Source organism: Enoplosus armatus, chromosome 4, assembly GCF_043641665.1.
Source record: "Enoplosus armatus isolate fEnoArm2 chromosome 4, fEnoArm2.hap1, whole genome shotgun sequence".
In the NCBI taxonomy this organism is placed as follows: Eukaryota; Metazoa; Chordata; class Actinopteri; order Centrarchiformes; family Enoplosidae; genus Enoplosus; species Enoplosus armatus.
Window position 1 is genome coordinate 21,647,472 of NC_092183.1, and position 22,127 is coordinate 21,669,598.

The 22,127-nt window shown below is 41.8% G+C and overlaps 1 protein-coding gene across 1 annotated transcript; it reads left to right on the plus strand.

Moving 5' to 3' along the window:
• The first annotated feature begins 769 nt into the window (after positions 1-769).
• On the plus strand, positions 770-22,073 carry fkbp15b (FKBP prolyl isomerase family member 15b). Its single transcript, XM_070904076.1, has 29 exons — positions 770-906; positions 3,289-3,392; positions 3,483-3,561; positions 3,732-3,801; positions 3,893-3,967; positions 4,704-4,802; positions 4,959-5,108; positions 5,204-5,272; positions 6,527-6,670; positions 7,145-7,287; positions 7,375-7,423; positions 7,524-7,640; positions 10,505-10,589; positions 10,711-10,805; positions 10,906-10,993; positions 11,141-11,250; positions 11,348-11,446; positions 11,597-11,691; positions 12,273-12,375; positions 15,015-15,186; positions 15,927-16,063; positions 16,243-16,398; positions 16,487-16,639; positions 17,473-17,559; positions 17,816-17,929; positions 18,963-19,070; positions 19,320-19,885; positions 20,844-20,952; positions 21,144-22,073. Exons 1-29 carry the CDS (start codon positions 857-859, stop codon positions 21,219-21,221), a joined length of 3,504 nt encoding a protein of 1,167 aa, XP_070760177.1. The 5' UTR covers positions 770-856; the 3' UTR covers positions 21,222-22,073.
• Positions 22,074-22,127: the final 54 nt, after the last annotated feature.

Below are 22,127 nucleotides of genomic sequence, written 5' to 3' on the forward strand. Positions count from 1 at the left end.
TGTATTCAGTACTTAATTTACAGTTGACACAATGATAAATGTACAGGATGACTCATTATGACTGGAATCTAATAATGAACACCTGATTCTATATTAAGAAATTCTCTTGTCTTTTTTAAGATGTTTATTTATTTAATAGATTTTGAAAGTGCACATCAGGTATAAAAAAAAGTACTCAAGAAATACAAAAGTGCTGATGACATATTCAACCCTAATATTAAAGTAATCATGAAATACAGTACAGTAATAATTACAGAAGCAAAAATAACTACAGATAATAAAATAGACCCATGAGGGAGAATAGTAAAATAGGAGATGACTAACATATTCTAGGGTCTTGTTAGATATATTGTCATAGCAAGAAATGATATCATCAAGTCAGTAATAAATAGATAAATATAGTATAGTGGCATTAAAAACATGAGAATTATTCTATTTTATCTACATCCACACATCTTGAGATTATTTTATTTCTTAATTAATTTTTTGTGTCTGCCATGTATGCCATGTTTATGCGATTCATTACTGATTCCATATATATAAATCTAAACCCTTCTGTGAGGTCAAAGGTCAGGGTTGACAGTCCGCGTGCGTACCTGGTGACTGAGCAGCTCTTTTTCAACTCATGGTGACCTTGTGCTGCCTTCCTCGAGACTAAAATCCTGTAGTAGTCTTTGGCGCCCTCCAGTGGTAGCTTGAATTGAATTGAATTAATAGAATTGAATTCGGGTCAGGTGGAAAGTCAGCTGATTCCACCCCAAACAGGAAGGGAAAGTCACAGTTCAACTAACTAGTCATGTGAAATAGCTAACTCATTTGTTTTATTTAAGAAGAAAAGGAACTTCGAACTCAAAGGATGTTCGGCGGAGACGATGAAGACGGGGACTTCTTGTCTCCCACGGGAGGGTGAGTGTTTGCTTGTTTCCACCAAGCTAACGCTCCTAGCCTGCGAGCTAACTAGCTTACCACCATTTAGCCAGGGTTAGCTGTTTATTGCGACCTCGGTCATAGGTGAGAATAATGTAAAGCCTAGGCCATTCTTTGTAAGTCGTTTTCTCTTTCGGCTTAAATATGTCGCCATATTTTACTTGTTTTAAAATAATGTTTGTGGTGTCCACAGTTATTCTTCCACCAAAACACCAAGGGGGAAGCACTGTGAGCCACTTCTAAAAGATGATATTTTATACAAATTAAGTTCTCTCAGAAGAACACGTATTAGCCGAACAAAATGACACCTCTCATATTCATACCTTATTTCTATCTTTAAAAAAAATACACATGTAGCAAAGTAATAAATGGCTAGTTCATGGAGCATTATCGCCAGTGTTAAATCAGATACAATCCCACTGATTTCATACAGACTGCACCTCTGGCCTGGCCCCACGGCTAGTCTGATGAGTTATCACATGTCCTCTGTTGCGGGCCAAGTACTTTTTTTTTTTGTGAATGTTCAGGTACTGTCTCATAAACCAAACCCCTATTAACAAAACAGTGAATTTGTTGAAAGGGAGTTTTTACATGTGCGGAAACATATGTGTATTCTATGTTTATGTGCATTTTGTTTATGTCATGGAAAGCCACTTAAAATGGAGGTTGTTGTGATGTTGACGAACAAGTTCAGGAATCCAAACTGTTCCCCTTTTGTTAGGGGACAGACTCAGTTACTATTAATATACCTTTTCTCTCAGTGGTGAGGCATTCAGTTACTGCTTTGCTACATTTTCAGACTGACTGGGCTCTCTGGCACTGCAGGACCATTGTGTGATAGCAGCACAGTGTGTGGGCTATGAGCTGGTGGACTAAGCAGCCAGTGTAGGGCCTGTTATAGAGGGAGGAGGGTTATGGCGGGCTAATTCCTCTCACATGCTGCCTGTTAGAGGAGTAAGGTGAAGGCTTCTGCCGTAGCTCATCTCCGCTCATTGGAGACCCAGCACTGAGTCGGAGCTCCTCACTTTCTTCCTCTGCTTATTGCTGTTGAATCTACCACGGTGGTGTGACTGGAGATCAGGGGTAGCCCAGGACAGAGGCACTGGAACATACGCTAGAAGGCTTTTTGGCTCGCACATGCAAACGGACTGCCCCTCCTCACCCCAGTTCCTCACCATCGGACATGAGGGCCTAAATGCTTTCAACATGTCCATTCTGGGAGATACCAATGATTACCAGTGGAAGGAGTTCCAGGGGTCAGTACAGTCAGCTGGGCGGTTTTCCCTCGGCCTGTCTTGTTTCCGAACTACAGACACTTTGCAGAGATGTTGGTCTAGCCTTGCAGGTTTGAAAGTAATGAGATGGGTGCCTGTGATTGAGGTAGTAGTTGTGATGATGTTGCAGTATGCAATGATGTAGTAATTGTCCAGTTGTTTCCGCACTACAATTATTGTTGATTTTAGTCGATCATCAGAAAATCAATCGCCAACAATTTTGTCAAACCTTTGCTGGTTCCAGTTCCTAACACATAAGGATTTGCCGCTTCTCTCTGTTTTATATGAATGCAAATGACATAAAAATTTAATTCCTTTAAATTCGGCTGACCTGGGAATCAGTCATTTCACACTAAAAAATCTAAACTGAAGGTCCTCTACTAGTTTTTTACGGAGCTTCACACGCTGCGTCTCAACACTTTTCTTCAGCGGATTTGTCAGTTGTCCATTGAGGGTTTCAACTGAGCAGACTGAGAGAAGACCATGAGCAGTTGAAAGCTCCTGTAAAATAAATTAGTTGAGTTTTTTTGGTAACTGTTTCCAAGGCCAAGAATTAACTTTCAGACCATGAGAAGAAATCTCCAGATAAAGCTAGTAAGTGGACTTACTTCTTGGGTTTTGGACTTTTGGTCAGACAAAAAAAAGCTATTTGAACACATCACATGGGCTGGGGAAAATTGTGATGTGCCTTTTTTAATCCCTGTCTGATATTTTGACATTGTCAGATTCGTTGATAATGAGAATATCTTTGATGTAGCCCCACAGTTGTGTGTTCTTACATTGTTTTAATCAAGTTTGTGCAGACAGAATGCACATAATGTCGCCCATTGTGTAGTTGACTTTGAAACCTTCATGTGGATTAAAGGGGTGTTGAAGTGTGGCAGGCAGCTACAGTAACTCCTGAGATCTCAGGCTTATATCAGCAGCTTTGCCCATGTGAGCGGGAACTAGCCTGACTAGTCAGGACCTGTGGTGCGTCAGAGCCCGTATCTTATATCGGAGTTATTTTTACTCTATGAGTGTAACATGCATTTCATGGCAAACATAAGCATATCGAGATGATCTTTACACTTGCTTCTCTCTGCAGGGCCAAGTTGGCCTCCCTGTTTGGACTAGACCAGGAAGCCAGTCAGGGGAACGAGTCGTTCCAGTACACGGCACCGAAACAGCCCAGGAAGAGTTCCGGTGCAGGTGCGACCCATCAGAACGGAGGCATTGGGGACCGCAGGTTCGGACGCGTCGTGGAGTCGGAACTGAACATGTGTTTTTGTCTGTTTACAGCGCCAGCCACGCAGAAACCAGCTCCACCACCTGGAGCTCCCGCAGTGTTATTCGCCACAGCAGTCCAAGCCTTCAGATAGTGAGCACCCTGTTTTTTATCATATCATATTTTGCTTTATTTTTCCAGCTGTTTTGTTCATGTATTTTCAAAACGTAACAAGAAGCGTTTTTTTTTTCTGCAAAGCTTAAAAACAATAAAAAATGAATGCATCAATCAAGTCACAACTTTTTTTTTTGTCCCATGTGCAGTATTAACGAACAGTATGTGAAGCAGGGCAAGCTGGGAGCAGCCGTGCTGGGCAACCACGCAACAAAAGAGGTTGGAGCTCTGCTAATTGGTCACTCGTTTGAGATTATTAGTGTGACTTTTGATTTTGTAAGAATGACTCGTCTTTTTTTTCCCCCTGCAGTACAAGCTGCTTCTGTACTTGAGCCAACAGAAACAAGTGACCGCCGCCAAGATTCACATGGGCTTTGTGTTCACGGTGAGTCGAGATGCAGAGGATAACAATGTATGGAAACACATGTGGGTCATTTCTAGGCCTGAAAATGTTTCCTGACTTACTTAACTGATATTTAACACACATAATAGGAGGATTACTCCGCTGCCTCTGTCCTAACCCTACTCTTGTATACCGTACGCTGCACATTAAAAACATACATTGATGGAATATGTAGGAATCCTGCACAATGAGAAGTATGTGGGATTTTAGTGTATTGTCAAGGTTGCATCAGTCTACGGAGTCTTGAGTGTGAAAAAAAACGTGAAGGAATGAGCCAGAATAATAACTTTTCAAACACAGTGGTGCACCAGAGCTTATTATGTCATTTTTTTGAACAACTCCAAAAGCAATGCATGAAAGTTCCAGCTGTCAGTTGGGACCAGTTGTGCTCATAATATGAGGTGTTGTGTATTGTCCATGTAATATCCTATATATGTTGTAAAAAAACAATATACTGTCAAGATAAAGGGGATGGGAGGCCCGAATACATTCTTCATCATAAATATTATGAAGGTCTCCTATATGATGTCCATTACAGCACTGCAAGCTATTATGGAAATATGAGATAAAACCTTCATTAAATGTGTAATTTCCTTTTGAAAGACATCGTAGAACTTTGTAGAATTTGGGTGAAGTTCCTTCGCGAATAAACCGATGACAGATGATGCGCCAGGAGCTCAAGTGTTCCCTGTCTCGTCTTTTCCTGTCTCTCTCGCAGGTACAGCCAAACAATTACTGCACTTTTTATGACGACCAGCGGCAGAACTGGTCCCTGATGTTTGAATCGGAGAAAGCGTCATCGGACTTCTGCATAGAGGTGAGTGACCTACAGCTAAGCAGAGTCTGAAGCATCAGGATTGATCTTCAAAGACCCCTCGATCACTCGGACCCATATTACATACGAGCTCTCACCAAACTGCGCGAGTTATGTTGTTTATTAGATGTTGACTTCTTTCCTTTTTATGTTCACCAGGTGTGTTTGGCGAAAGCGAACAGCGCAGCCTCCTTAGATGCTGTGGCGACTCAGGACCTGAGTCTCGGCGAGGGCCAGGCGGTGGAGAACGGGGACTCTCTGGAGGTGGTGTATACAGGCTGGCTCCTGCAGAACCACGTCATCGGACAGGTCGCACACTTCCGCCATTATTTACTTCAATTTCGATCATTGTATCTCCGGATCGTGTGTGGCCTTTCTAGACATGTCTTTGAATATCATTTCAGATGTTTGACTCCAACCAGAACAAAGACAAGTTGCTACGACTGAAGGTCGGAGCTGGAAAAGTGATCAAAGTGAGTCAAAAAACATTATTTATTTATTTAGAGCAGCTTTAGTTAAATCCCCACAAAAACACCTTTTAGTACAATCACTGTGATTTTCTTCTTCCATTCTCTTCTGCTACTTCCCATTACTACATTTTATATCAATCTATTGGTTGAGTGATGCATGACATCTGTGTATACAAATATTTTATTTTTAAGATTGCAATATTTCCCATTTCCAAATACTGTGATATTATAATGTCGGACAAACAAGAAAAAAATTAGCCAAATCATTGATAATGTAGATATGACGATTGATCATTTTTGCTCAATATCATGACATCCAAAATCCCCACCCTGTATTCTCATATTAGGATATCAACATTACTCTCATTGTTTATCTTGCTGCAAGGGCTGTACCACAAAGTGAGATTAGCGGCCTAGCCGGCTATCTTTGGGCTTAACTCCGGCTTTTCTGTAACACGAAGCAGGCTCACTATTATTCCTATTAACCACGACTATTTATACAGGATCCCAACATGGACACAGGTACAGAGTTTACAATGAAGAGCAATAGTGTCATTTTTGTTTTTGCAGAACTACGTGTCCACTCCTGGTTTAAACAGGGCTCCTTATCGGGCATTTATTTATTTTCTTTAGGCCTTTTTTTTTTCCAAACTAACTGTTCTTTTACTCCTGCTTTGGCAACAGGAAATACCTTACTTAAATAGTTTTGGACTATTGTTTCCACAGCTTCTTATTCCATTATAGTTGTGTTTTCATAGTGTATATATTTTACCTCGCTTAATATCACTTTTTACTGCTGTTTCACTCATGGTCCTGATGATGTTACATGTAGTTCAATACAAGTCTGTTGACAGCCATTTATCAGAGCATCAGTGAGGAGGAGGAGGAAAAAATAAGATGAATGAAAAGAGAAAATGAACAACTTTCTTTCCTCAAACACGAGGTGACTTTCATTCCAACGGAGATGCTGCATTTTCTTTAATCTGAAGTTCACTACAGGAGTAGTTCCCCTGAACATTTTTTGCACCGTGTTACACTGCTTATCAAGTTCAACTGAACTTATGACTGATGTTACTTCCTCTCACAATATCAACTTTGAAATTGGAAGTAAAGTAAGTCTGGTCCATAAGCAAACCAGTCCAGCTGGTGTAAATGCTTGAAAGGAAAAAAAACTGTCTAAACTGTGACCATCATCCTCATCATATTACTATGTTATTACCTCATTATCCCTCTTCCTGTCCTTCTCTGCGTGAGCAGGGCTGGGAGGAAGGAATGCTGGGGATGAAGAAGGCAGGCCGTCGCCTCATTGTCATCCCCCCCAAACTAGCTTACGGATCCAAGGGAGTCCCCAACCGTGTCCCGGCTGACAGCACTCTTATTTTTGAAGCAGAGCTTCGACGGGTACATTTTCTACAACCCTCCCTCATCTACTCTTGTATTTGACCTTTTCTAACACACCTGAACATTCTGTCACATCAGTACTTAAAGGTCCCATATTATGCTCGTTTCAGCTCTATATCTTTATTCTGGGACTCCACTAGAGTAGCTTTGCATGATTCACAATTCCAAAAAGTCCTTATGTATCTTCTGCTGACCCTTTCTGCAGCCCCTCAGTTCCCCCTCTGTCTGAAACAAGCTGTTTTAGACAAACTGAACAGCCTCCAAAAACTTGAAGAGTAGTCCTGAGCAGAGTGCTCCAATAACGTAGACAGACTGAGCGGGTGGATGAGCGTCCCTGCACTTAGTGGTCACTTTCTACAATATGGGACCTTTTAAGTTATGTCTGTGTTTGAGGAGCTGCAACTTCTGATACAACCTCTTTACTCCTAGTTGCTTGTGTGAATTGAAGCTTATTCTGCTTGTTTTGCGCTTTAGGTCAAGTTTTCAAAGGACATTGGGTCTGATCGGGCCAGTGCCAGCTCCAGGGACTCTGCTGCTCCTTCCCCAGCCCCCAGTGTGGAGAATCTGGCCCCAGAGCCCCCAGTACAGACGGCCGCCTCAGGTCCAAGCAGAACAGGGTAAGATTTAAGCCTCAGGAAATAGTTAATGTCTTTAGTCACTTAAACTGATTTGTCGCTGACCTTTTCTCTGTTTTTCTTCCCCAGGGAGCCGCCACTTCGTGCAAAGTCGAACTCGCTCAGTGAACAGCTGGCAGTAAGCACCCTCGCTGCTTTTTTCTCTTATTAATCATCTCCTTTGATATGAATTGTATTTTGCAGCCGTATTGATGGAAGCTTTCTTTTTCAAACTTCAGAATCCAGACGCCACAAAAGCCAAGCTGATCTCTCGCATGGCAAAAATGGGCCAGCCCATGTTGCCCTTTCTGACGGGAGGGGCCAGCCAGCCCGAATCCAGCGACTCTGAGCTCGAGGTGAGTTGGCGGAATCCCGGGAAGGACGTTTTTTCTGTAGATGTTAAAGAATAAGTCTGGCTTCAAATATTCACCACAGCACCAAACGTGGAATGATCTGTTGCTGAAAATAGTCCAGTTTTAGGAAATTATTTAACCTTTTTAAAAAAAAAAAAATGGAGCTATATATTTGTGAGCTGTGGACTTGGGGAGCCACAGACAGGGTCGAAAGTGGTACGAGGTGGTCAGCGCCAAGATAGATAAGATAAAGATAAAAGCTTACTATATTTAATCATTCAGAATGGAAACAATCAGCTAAGCCTGTTCATCTGGATCACTTAGGGAATTGCTCAGAAAAGGGGAAAATCAATATCCTTGAATCACCCAATCAGAATGCCTAAATATGAGTGTGAGTTTTAAATCTTGCAAAAGAAATTACTGCATAAAAATGTGTTCGTATGACACTTTACTGTAGTCCCTTTATCAGAGCAAAACATCCTTTTTAATAGGTCAGCTAAGGAAAAGGTGAAATGATTGACTAATCTGTAACTATATATATATATATATACAGTCATGGAAAAAATTATTAGACCACCCTTGTTTTCTTCAATTTCTTGTTCATTTTAATGCCTGGTACCACTAAAGGTATATTACCTGAAGAATACAATGAACACGACAAAAAATGCAGCTGATTACATAATACTTTATGTCCTATTTGACATGCTTAAGCTTAATTGTATTCCCAGGGTATATGAGAGGCCATTTCATGTCATAAGCAGCACTGCACATGCAAAGGCCTGGAGTGGTTTCCTGCTTACATTCAAGCTGTAGCACAACTCAGAAGTTGTCAGCTCTCACATAATGCCTAAAACAAAAGAATTATGTGAAGCCACAAAGGCAGCCATCTTGGCACTGCTGGAAATTGGCATGAGTGAGAGACAGGTAGCCAAAAAACTGAAGATCTCCAAGACAGCCGTTCATTACACCAAGAAAAAACAAGCCGAACATGGTACTACCAAATTGCTAGCTGGTCGAGGCAGGAAACGTCTTTCTACCCCACGAGATGACCGTGCACTCATCCGTTCCTGTGTCAGGAATCGTTGTCAGACCTCCAGGGACCTTAAAAAATGAGTGGGCACTGTCGAGAAATGTGACTTGTTCGGCAAGGACAGTTCGAAACCGACTTCTTGAAGCTGGTCTGAAGTCACACAGGGCACGGAAGAAGCCCTTCATCAACGAAAGGCAGAGGAAGGCCCGGTTATTGGACTGTTGATGATTGGGCTAAGGTTCTCTTCAGTGATGAATCCAATTTTGAGTTGATGCCCACTCCAGCCAACTTACTGGTTAGGAGGAAGCCTGGAGAAGCCTACAAACCAGACTGTCTTGCCCCTACAGTAAAACATGGGGGTGGATCAGTGATGATCTGGGGTTGTTTCAGTATGGGTGGAACAGGGCAAATGCAATTGTGTGAAGGGCGAATGAACCAGGTCATGTACAGGGCTACTCTTGAAAACAGTCTTCTTCCATCAGCTGGAAAACTCTTTCCTGCCTCGAATGACTGGATTTTCCAACAAGACAATGCCCCTTGCCACACGGCAAGGTCAGTTAAAGCCTGGATGGAGAACCAGAACATTCGAACCATGCCTTGGCCTGCTCAATCACCAGATCTAAATCCAATGGAAAACCTGTGGAAAATCATCAAACTCAAAATGGAGAACCACAAGCCCAAAAACAAAGCAAATTTGTTTGAATTTGTGCAACAGGAATGGGCTGCTGTGACAGCAGAACAATGTCAGAAGCTGGTGGAGAGCATGCCAAGACGCATGGCTGCAGTCATCAAAAACAATGGTTATGCAATCAAGTACTAACTCCTGTGCGTATCATGTGACTAAAACAGACAGAAAAGAAAACATGGAATGCCTAAAAGCACTGTTTTTGGCAGTACAATGCCAAAGCTATTGATGTAAGAACTTAAGTGATTTTGGTTATTATCAAGAAAACCATGGAAAATGGCTAGATATCAGCTCTTAAATTAAACTCTAATGAGCTATTTTTGTTGTTATCATTATATTTGTCTAACCAAATGTACCTTTAGTGGTACCAGGCATTAAAATGAACAAGAAATTGAAGAAAACAAGGGTGGTCTAATAATTTTTTCCATGACTGTATATGTATATATATATATATATATATATATATATGATGAATGCCTTTCACAAGTTACAGGAGGCCGAAGAGAAAAGACCCAAAAGGTCTTGAACAACGTCACAATGATAAGAAATACGGTGACTTGACATGTTTAAGGAGCTTTAACTAGTGAATGTTTGATATTTTTTACATGAAAATTGACCGAAATGATGAACCGATTATTGATTATTAATCACTTTTTCACAGCAGACATTTTGACTCGTCACAGCAGGAAAAGCGCACGTGTTATTTATACCATTGACGGTGGCTCCGTTCTATTCAAGTGTCCCGGTAAGCCCATGACAGTGTGACAGTGAGCCAGCATGTACAAACACCAGGACCCTGAAACTGAAGCAGCTAAATGGAATCGAGCCACCATTCCTTTTTATTGCTTACACCTGTGCTCTTCCTACTGTGACACGTCAAAATATCTCCCGTGAAAAGGGCCTGTTTTAAGTGTAGGATGTCGTTTTTATTTCTATACTCTTTCTATCTCTAGAACCTTTTTTTGTTTTATTCCTTAAGTTTGGTTGACTGCAGTATCCAAAACAAATGGAAGTATATATAAGGGACACTTGCAGCTGGAATAACGTAATGGAAATTCCAATGCAAAATGACTGTAGTGCACCTATAAAATGACTATCTGCCACATCTGCTGTCTTTTTACTGAGTTTCTGCCACTGTGCGTTGATCTCCAGGACACCAGCGGCAGCAGAGCGAAGGATCGGCCTGCGGCTCCATCTCCAGTGCAGATCTCCACTGCAGCTCCAGCTTCAGCGCACGGTGAGCTTTTCCCGTCCTCCCGCCGTGAACGATTACAAAGAACGTAATCTCTTATGATGGTGTACGGCATGTTTTACAATCTCTTGGTAAATGCCCTAAATCAATTGTCCTTTCTCTGCAGTCCATCCTCACACCGCTCCACCTTCTGCCTTACTTCCTGTTATGACCACTGTCGCCCCACAGCCCGGGCTGCCGGGCAGCAGCCATGCCTTTCAGGTGAGATTTCACCACATTTTGCACTAATGTCATCAATAAGTGCACAACAAACAAATCTATTAGTATGTCTTTTATATCAGTGCATTATGTTGTTTAATAGCCTTACACCTACGCTCAGACCTCTGTGGCCCCATCTCATCTGCAGCCTGTTGGCCAGGTCTACCCTGCACAAACTGTCCCATACGTGGGTAAGAACGTTCAATTCAATTACGAGGAAGCCGTTCTGATCAAACCAGAAGAGTACCCTAAGCTTTTGACACTTTGGGGCTCATTTAATGATGCATTGCTGCAGCAGCAACCCTGTGATTATTGTGATTGCGTTGTTTTTCCTCCAGGCTCCAGTGACGTGACATCCTTCTTGATGACTGAGGCTCGACAACACAACACGGAGATCCGGTTAAGCGTCGGAAAAGTAGCAGATAAAGTGGATCAACTGGCCTCAAAGGTATAAACTCTACGCACAAGAGTATTTTCATTAAGCAGCTTTAACATAAAGGAGATTCATCGGATTCTTTTTTCTTTCTTTTTTTTTACTTTAACAGATAGATGACCTTCAAAGGCAAGGAAGTCTTTCCATGGGTGTACCTAGTATGTCGATGGAAACCTCCATGATCATGCACAACATCCAAAGAATCATCCAGGTACACACACCTGTGTGCCTTGTGTTTTTTTTTTTTTTCCCTGAGTTCTTTCTATAACACAAATATTGATTATCTTATTACATCTTTCAGTGTTTTGTCATCAGTAATCAAAACTATATTCCTATATAACTCCTATTTTGTTTTTTTCAGGAAAATGAATGTTTAAAAAAGGAGGTCTTTGAGAAAAGCTCTCGCATTGAGGAGCAGAACCGTAAGATCGGAGAGCTCATCAACCAGAACCAGAGGTGAATCAGAAAATGTCAAATAGTCACAAATATGGCTGACAGTGACACTTGTGTCACTTGCAATAGAAATGTATATGATCTCTCACTCATGATAATGTGGAGCTCTTATGTTTAAAACCACCATTATGAGACCTGTTAGGGTTCAAATAGCGGCGCTTTGAGTGTGTGATTGGTCTCGCCCCGTCTTTAAACAGAATTAAACTAGCTGAAGTGACTCAGCTTTGTGAAGCCGCTCATTGCTGCTTGTGGCTTTAATTCTGGGTCATTAGAACTGCTTGCCGCTTACGGCTATATTGGACATAGATGTTACATTGTTATTATTTGGTTTTGTTTTAAATGGTTGTAAGGATAAAATGAGAATCAAATTCCAAAATGCCTTTGTGTTTTATCTGCGAGATGTGTTTCTTTTCTTTTAAACAGGCATTGTCTCGTACATTTTCTGTTTGAAAAATCTTTGTAGTCCCGTCCTGCAGCAGTGTGAAACTGAAATTAGTGGATTAAAAAAAACATGTGAAAAAGGCAAGTTTTCAGTCTAAATGTGTTTGAGGTGGATGTAATTTGGTTGTGCTTTGGCTGTCTAGGTACATGGAGCAGAGTAACCTGCTGCTGGAACAGAGGAACGACTCCCTCAAGTCATCCAGTGAGCAGAACCAGGCCAGACTTCTGCAGGCCGAGCAGGACAAGGTGAGGATTTGTCTTTAGTGGCGAAATGGGGGAACTATTGAGACTGTGGGTTGACTGTGCAGTCAGACTGTAACAAGTACGATATTACTCTACAACAGAGTATTGAAATTTGATTTGATCATACCCTTGTGGCTGCAGACCACTGCTTGCACATGTGGTCAGAGCCTCTAACCTACACAGCTGCTCTGGATACAGTGTCAACCAAGTAGCCCGCAGTGTGTGAGTGTACCTTCAGACTGTGGATTTGGATTTGGTCTTACAGCATCTAGAGCATGCTGCAGTAGAGCCCAACTGATACATATGTGGGAGCAAGATTATTTATCATAGGTATATCCATATTGCCGTTTCTATGAGATGATAAGAGACAAGAAATGTCAATACAGAAATGCCAAAGATATGTAGTTTAGACACAGTATCTACATTGCATAGTTGTCCACCAGAGCATTGACGTGTTTAATAACCACATTTAAAGGATCTTTATCAAAAATGTTTGTTACGCATTAATGACAATATATTTAAATATATTATTTACCTGTTTGAATATCGGTATTGGTATCGACCTCAAAATCCCACTATCTGCCGGGCACAAAGCACAAAGGTAGGTGGGGGTCTTCATGATTAAAGACTCAATGGTTTAATTTAGAATGAACGAAATGAAATTTAGCGTGAGTATGCGGCTGTCTCTTGCGACAGCTTTTAGAATATCTGCCATCTTCAAGGTCTATTTTCTCCTGTAAAAGAAACTGCATGTTTTCACTGTTTCACCATTTTTTTTTTTTTACATTGGATACATTGTATGTGGGTCTCAAATGTCAAAAAAGAAGCAAAGCAGACAAGAAAAGGTCTTCTGTGACAGCTTTTAAATTTCTTTTTCTGGTGAAAACCACAAATCTCCAAAGTTGGCTATAATGAATTTTTCAGATAAACTTAAGGATCAAGGGTTCCTTTGTGGATTGAGAAAATTCTCCTACTTCTTTACCAAAAAAACATTTTACAAAAACCCATTGGATTATCTAAAAAAATGTACGGTCACGAAGCTGCAAACAGAGCCAGGGCTTTTCTTAGCTCATGAAAAGTTGATGTTTCAGAGTAACATGGTTTTCACAGGACAGTGATGTTGATCACACTGATACGTCTAATTCCCCCCCGGGGGATCAATAAAGTATTTCTGATTCTATACGCTTTGTTCTATGTTAATGATAAGTGATACATTTGGAATAGTAACTTAAGAAAGCATGCAATCTGAATTTGACATCACTCAGTAATGCACTCTGTATCAGTGGAGATTGGGATGGTATTTATTTCCGTCCGTCTGTTTCCTGTTACAAATGTGATGCTAATGATAAGTGCTTCGCTCTTTGCCAACTGCTCACCGCCTGGTCATTTGCGCCGCTGTGCTGCTCTGACGAAAATCTAGCATTTACTGCTCTCTCTTCTCAGCATGCACTGCCTCAGGACCTGGGCTCCGGCCAGGTGAGCCTGCTTTCTCTGTGTACCGCTACCAGACTGGGGTCAAATAGTGTCTGCAACAACAAAAAAAGTAATTACAAAGTGAAATTGTTTAAACTCGGGAAGAAACTGCTGCTCTTTTTGCCAAAAATCGTTTGGATGATGACCATTTAGAACACTGGTTCCCAACCTGGGGGTCCCGACCCGCATCAGGGGTCGCCAAAGCTCCATGCGGGATCATGAGGCCCTCTTGATTTCAAGGGTGTAAGAATTTATAGAATATAATATGCATACATTTAATTAATTTCTGTGAAGAAGACACCTACATGTAAGTTTATATCTTTATTTATTTATTATAAAGCCAGGCTGCTTGGACTATTAAAACGAGTGTATGATAGAGAAATTAAAAGAGAATTATAATTAATTATATAATTATAATAGGAAAAATCGTCTGATACATTGCAATATCCACAGGAAGTAGTTTATTCAGAATTTTATACAAATTGCTAGTTTTACACAAACATCCTGCAGGTATTAAGTTCACTATTTAGGCTAATTGTATAAATATACATAAAGATATTTCAAAAGAAGTAGGCTACTTGTTCCCCTTTTTTGTAATTGTATGTGGGTGGAGTGTGGTGGGGTTCGTCGGTGTATATATACAATGGTAAAATAGAGGTCCCTTAAGAAAAAGGTTGGGAAGCACAAGTCCTTGGTCAGTTCCACCAAACAAGTCACAGGACAGTAGTAAGTTTAGACAATCCCTGCAAATTATTTCAAATTCACTTTAAATGCAATTCTGGTTTGTCCTGATCACCCCCCCCCCCCCCCCCCCCCACACTTCCAAACATGCTGCACAAAATGTCACGTGGAACTACTATTTGACCCGGATCAGACCGCTGCCACTGGAATCATCCTGTTTATATCATACTTCATTGACATTTTAACTAACTTTTCTTTTGTCTTTTTTCCTTCTGTCTCCTTTTCCATCAGTCATCACTCACCGTTTTCCTCCCGCAGGGTCACGCTGCTCACACCACTAGCACCAGTAGCCACGTCATCCAGACTGTCACTGTGTTGTTGCACCGTCTCTGTGTGACCTGGCTTTAACTTTTAACTGTAGACAGCCGCTGGTACATTCCCTCCTCTCACCCCCCGCCCCCGCCCGTGTGTGCCTGCGTCTCCATCAGGTTCGTCTGACGGAGGATCTGGCCTCGTCTGCGTCCCGGCTGTCTCAGCTGCACCTCGAGGCTTCAGCTCACCAGCAGAAGGCCGTGGAGCTGCAGAGTAAACTGAGCTCAGCGCTGCAGGACAGCGAGAGCCACAGCCAGCGCACCGCTGCCCTGGAAGCACAGCTGGAAAGTTTGTGTTGATGTCATTTCTTTATTAGTTTGGGAATCTACAAAAAAAAATTGTATTTGATCTTCAAATCGAAAATTTCAGAAAGTATTTTACCACTTGTTTCAAATAGCTTGTGTCTGCTCTCAGTTGCCAGATTATTAGGTGCACCGAGCTAAAACTAATGCAGCCTAATACATCAGTCCTGCAGTACATCCTAACTAACATGGTTCTAATGTTTTTTGTTGAAACTTTTTTAGAGAGGTGTTGATTTAACTTTATGATCATTTTGGGGGTTTTAGATTGTGGTGCATTTTACCCTCAATTTCCCTCAAAGTTGAAGTCCTTTGTTCTGACTTAATAGCCAGCTAAAAAAATCCTGTTCCAGCTTTTAGCAAACGTTACTCAAACAGGAGGAGAGGGTACACTTGTTGGGGACTATTTTCAGCGGTGGATGAATCCACATTTGGTGCTCTAGCCAGTATTTCAGGCAGCAGGATGGTCTATGTGGGACTGAGTCAAAATAAACTACAGTGTGTGTTCATGGTAATGAAGGATCATGTCATCCAGTGCATAGGGGTGGGGGGAAAAATCCTTACGGCATAGTATTGTGAAATCAAGGTAGCTCTCTGTACCAAACAAAACATGGCCCTGTAGCCTACAAAAGGCAAAAGTAATGCCGAAAATAAAGGATGTTACACGCTAACTGACCCATGCCATGATAGCGGAAACACTGGTCTAACAACATTTTTTATTTCTTTCAGAGCTGACGGAGGTAGCGGAGAGGGCCCAGGCTCAGTACCGCTCAGAGAAGCAAAGACGCAAAGAGATGGAGCTGAGAGTCAGCAACATGGAGGAGGAACTGCAGGACCTGAAGACTGATAAAGAAGGCCTAGAACGCGTACGTATACTCTCAGTGAAAGGGGACAGGACAGGAAGGAGGAAGGAACTTATATAATATATATCACAGTGCACGGACGTCAGGACTCTTCAGATTTAGAAAGAATTCAGGCATCATAGTTGGTGAAATAGTTGTCTGTCTAAATGCTGACAAGCAGCTGGTTCCCCTCCCTTTTTAAGACACTTTTGGAAAGGAAGAACAAGTGGCAGGCTGACCGTCAGCGTCGGGATGAGGAGGTGGAGGAGCTCCGCAAGAGCAGCCAGCAGGAGCTAGACAACCTCCGAGCTCAACTTCGCAAGGCCAGGACCAGCACCGACAACGCTGCATCTGAACAGGTTGCATCCAATGAAAGGGATCGAAGTGGCTACATTGTTAACATTGCTTTACATACCACTAATGGCATGTACCATGTGTGTGTCGCAGTTGTCTCAGCTGCAGGTGGAGCTGGAGGAGGAGTGGAAGGGGAAGTGTGATCAGATGTTGGCCTCCGCTAAAGAGCAGCACAGTAGAGAGCTGGCTGACCTAACAGAGCAGAGAGATGCTCTGCAAGACAAGATGACCCAGCTACAGGAAAAGGTAGACAAGCTGAGACACAAACACAAACACACACACACACACACACACAATTTAATCAGAAAGTTTGTCTCATTGGTTGTTGACTTAAAGAGGAACTTTAATAATAACCCTGATAATGTCATCAGAGCATTGATTTAGACCAGGGATACTCAACTTGCTTTGCCAGGGGCCGGTTAATAAACAAACATTAACAGGCCTCAAGCCTTTCTGCCAGAAAGCCTTTCTAACACAGGGTTAACGTAGGTCAGGTGTACATGAACTTTTTGGTGTACTTTTTGAAGCAAAGTGTCACCTGTTGCTGATGTGCAACTTCCCAAGTAACAGCCAAGGGACATTATTGAACAAACAAAAGAATTCCCAGTGTGAATCAATTTATTTTCATTGTGAATTAGAAAATGGTCGGCGGGCCACCCGAGGTAGCCCTTTTGATAATAATGTAATTTCTTTACAACAATAGTATTATGTTTTTGTTATAGTCATAGTTCAAGGTCATAACACGGAGCAGGCTCAGTGCAATATACCATGAATGTTTTATGCTCATTACATCAGCTTTAATAAATGTAATATTTCCCTAAACACTTTATTAAACATATTTAAACAACACAAGTGTTATAACATGTACCAAACACTCAAAGGCTTAAAACTAGCTGATGCCTAAGAATACAAAGTACCTTGACATTTGTATAGACTAACAAGTTAGCTAAAAAAGGTAACAGCTACCTAGGCTCATTAGGTAGTTCGCTTTCTAGATTTTTGGGCTGAATGGGAGCATCTGTAACTTGTCTCATTTCCCCCTGGGGATCAATAAAGTATTTCTGATTCTGATTCAACAGTTGGCGGTTGTGAAGCAGTCAAGAGATGCAGAGAGCTTGCAACAGCAGCGCGGGCAGACTGAAGAGCTGCAAGCCCTTCAGGAAAAAGTAAGGATGACTAGTTGTCAGTCAGCCTGTGCTTAAAGGAAGATTGAATGGTCGTCATTGGCAGGGATTGGATGTATCACTGATGTCACTTTCCAGGAATGTTGAAGGGCATCACGTTTAACTGCTATTCATTCCTCAGGAAATTTACTGTTTGCAGCTTTTTATGTTCCTGGTTGCACCCCCCCCCCATTCCTCACACACACACACACACACACACACACACACACACAGTCACTGTATGTCATTCTCTTTACAGTACACAGCCTTGGAGCAGCAAGGGGTAGCTATAAGGGAGAAACTAGAAAGAAGAGTGGCTGAACTGGAGAAGACGCTGGCAGAGCAGGAGAGTTCAGGAGACACTGCAGCAGAGGTGAGGAGTCGGACATGGACACACACACACACACACACACACACAAAGGAAACAATGACATGAGGGTGCGGCACAATTTTTCCCTCCAGTTTTTTGTGTGAGTTTAACTGTAAAAATGATCAGCAGTAGCACATTACCACCTCCAGATGTCAGTGAAGGATGGCTGGGCCTTCAGTCCCTCCCACTCTTAGTTCCCAGCTCGCTTTTCACCGCCCACAAACAGGAAGTCCCAAGCTACAGGGGATACTTGCATACTCTAATCCAATTCAGTACAACTGTCCTGCAGTAAACTGCAGTCATTTGTGGTGTTGTTGTATTGAATGATGCTGTTGGGTTTACCTGATAACTCTCCTGCCCACACATATACAGTATGGCATATGATAGCTTACTGCACTACTGAATAGTGGGCAGGGCTTTGATTTTTACTGAGAAATCTTTCTTGTTTTTCAGCATGTAATATATCGCATATTGTAAACCCCTATAGGCTGTGCACCTATTGTAGTAGTACTAATATATTACTACAAACAATCACATTTTGACACATTTCAGCACTTTTCATTAGAAACCTTTCAGTATAATGCAAACCAGTACAAACACCACCATAGTTGGAACACAATCTAAATATGATTATGATATTACTGATATGATAACGTAGTAAATATGATGAATCTTCATAAATGTATGATTTGTTTAGGTTCTGCTGTATTGCACTGCATTAGGTTAGTGCAGGTGTTCCTGCTTTTGTGGTATTTCAGGATACATTTTAAGCACTGTATTGTAACAAAGAGATCTATAAATCTATGAAAATGATTGTAATATGAATTGTTTGACATCCTTGTAAACAGAACCACATGATTATTTGAATTACATTTAAAAACATACCATAGGCAGGGTATTAATTTATCTGTTCATGTTTTGTTTTTTGTAGCAAAAGACACATAAGAATAGAATATTCATGTTATGACATGGCTAATGCTGCATATCCTCACCATTTCTGAGCAGTGAAAGTAAAGCCCGCTGTGTACACTTGCAGGTGAAGCGTGTGATGAACGGAGTGTTTCATTCTCTGCGAGGGGAGTTTGACCTCAGTGAATCTTACAGTGGACAGGCTGTGCTGGGGGTGATCGTCACTACCATTAAGGTAAGTTCGTAAGTGGGTTTTTTGGGGGGGGGGGGGGGGGGGGGTTTACACAGAAATGCCAAAGCAGCCTTTCTGTGGCGGAGTGGAATGTCAGAAAAGAAAATACATCTGATTAATGACACGTTTTGCAGACTGTATTGATTGAAAGGGGAGTATATATATGTATATGTTGCATGTGTAAATATGTGTGTGTGTGTGTGTGTGTGTTTTTGTGACCTTTCTTCCATCATATGGATATTTTTTTTTCAGAATGTAACCCTGCAGCTGCTCAGTGGCTCAGACGGATCTTCACCGAGTCCGAGTAAGAAGGAGGAGGAGGAAGAGGAGGAAGAAGAACGTGATGATGTGAAACAAATGGAGGAGACGCCCCATCAGAATGTACATGTGAATGGAGAGAGAGAAGTCAAAGAACATGTGGCTGAATCGGATTCTCACCAAGTCGGTGAGACCCAGATGGATCAGGAAGTGGCAGCAGAGAAGGAGACAGAGGCAGTGACTGAGTTAAAGATACAAAGCCGGGCCGAGGCGTTAGAGACCACTGGTCTCAGTCCGTTTTCATCCACGGACCCCAAACCGCAAGAGACCGCTGCAGCAGAGTCTGAAGTACAGCAGGAGCAGCCAGAACCCTTACCTGCTGAAACTTCTACAGAAGAAAAAGACATCAACAAGTATGCAGATCGCGATGATGACCCTGATGAGACTTCACCACCCGAGGATGGACAGGAAGCTGCTGCTTCTCAGAGAGCCTTTGGACCCCCGGCCGACCCACCTCCACCTCCGAGTGCACTTCAGAACAGCTCAGGAGAGGACACAAGGTGGGTCCTGGCATGAGAGGTCACTGTATGACATTATTCTTGGCCCAACTACTGTGGCTGTCTGTAAAAGTCTGAGCAAAGTTTGGCCTGCCAGTCATTTCCAGTAAAACCACTGGTGGGGATGGAGGTGTTGTGCATCACTTGCATTGTTCCAAATATCAGGTGATCGCACACTGGACGGTAAAGTCAGCATCACAACTAGATTAGATTAGATAACTTTATTAATCCCTACCCATCTATAGAGTGACAAAAAAAACAAAAGAAAGGAGTCAGACGGCTCACTGCAGACAACATATAAAAGGCACGCTTCCATTAGATACACAAACACACGGTAAGAGAAAATATCATGTATCGCAATATGTTTCCATGTAAAATGACATATACCTACAGTATAGTATCAAAAATAACTGCAGAGACTTGAAACTTGCTTACAATAGGAAAAACAGTTCAGTCACCTTGTTATCATTTACGTTATTGTGTAGCACTTTCAAGCGGAGGCCGCTGTACAAACTCTACATTCACACTTGTAACTGCAAGAAATGGCCAGATGACTCTTTCATACTCGTAAACCATATGCTTTCCCGGCGAGTGAGAGAAGATAATAAATAACCCAATAAATGAAATAACGTATATGTTGTTTGTACCCATTTGTTTCATTTGATTATATGAGGATGTATCTCTTGGCATCAATAAGAAGTCATTTTGGCCTGTGGACTTCCGATGCAGTCTTGGCAGCCAATATAACTTTTTTATATATATTTTTTTATAACTTTTATTGACCAGATTTCATTGAACCATACTGCAATTTTAACATCTCTACTAATGTACGCATGTATTCCTGCAAACTAACTGCCTGTCTGTTTTCCTGCTTGTTTCATCCCCGTCTTCCTTTTCTGTTTCTTCATCTTCTTCACCCCTCCCCTTCCCTCCCCCCTCTCTTTTTCTGCTATTCCCTCAGTCTGACTGGGGGAATGGGTGAGGAAAATGGAGAAGAGCCATTTTTCCAGGCCGCAACTCCTGCCAAACCCCCCGCGGCACACGGCGAGGAGGAAGAGGAGGATGAGATGGTGAGGAAGGATCTGTAGAGTTCGGTCTAAGCTCCCTTCGCCTTCCCTTGTGTTTTGTCCCAATGTTAAGTCAGTCATTGATGTTCTGCTTTTAAAAAAAGGTTACATTCATTTCTGCGTCAGCTAAATCCACCAATCTAATACATTGATGGACTGCGTTCATGTTTTCACGTCTCTCGTTTGTGGTCCAGAGCTTGAAGGGACGCCCCCCACCTGCCCCTCTGTTTGGTGACGATGAGGATGACGACGATCTGGACTGGCTGAACTGAGATGGAAACCAGAATAACACAAAGTTTGCGTCTTCATTTCCAACACTTGAAAAAAAAAACTTTACCGGCTGTGTCTGCACGGCGGGGCGGTTCAGATGATGAGGGAGGCCTCTGCCGATGAACTTGATCGGACCGAGAAGTCAAAGACAAGTCCGGCTCTGCTGACTTGGCAGCTGCCGCTGCAGCATCCTGGGGGACAAAGCTACGGCTTCGGGCTCTGATTTTGGGTTGAAATAACAAGCCTTGTAATTCACAGAAGAATCCAAACAAATACTTTTTAAAATAATGACGTGATATCCAAATTTTTACATGGCACTGTAGCAGATTAGTTTCTTCAATCAACAGGTATCCTGACTGTACTGTTATGTGTGTGTTTGTTTTTTTTAATTATTAGCTTGCTGCTTTAAGAATAGAACTTTTACACAGTTTTGCTAACCTGAAATTCATTCCAGAAAATAAATGACATGGAATCTCTTCTCTTAGCAAGTTGTTGTGCGCGTCCAATCAGTTTTTGTTTGCAGTAGTAAAAAAGTAAAATTGTCCTTTTTAAATAATTTATATTGAATTGATGTCAGTCTTATGATCATCAAACAAACTATTTGTTTGTTGTTCTTAATAAAATAGTTTATGAAATATACAGTATACTTCTCATGTCTGCCAGGGAGACAGCAGGGGGAGACCCTAGTAAACCTACACTGTTGCTAAGCAACAGAAGCTGCACCAGATTTGTATAAAACTGACTGACGGTAAACAGTACAACATTTGATTACGGGAAAGGTAAGCTGACCGAAGCTATATTCAAAATGATGATACTGAACTTATGCTCTCTTTGAGTAGATGTTGCTTTTTGTTTTGTGTTCTTGTTATGTAACAGTTGTGCTTCCCTTGAAATTAAAGGTTAGGTTA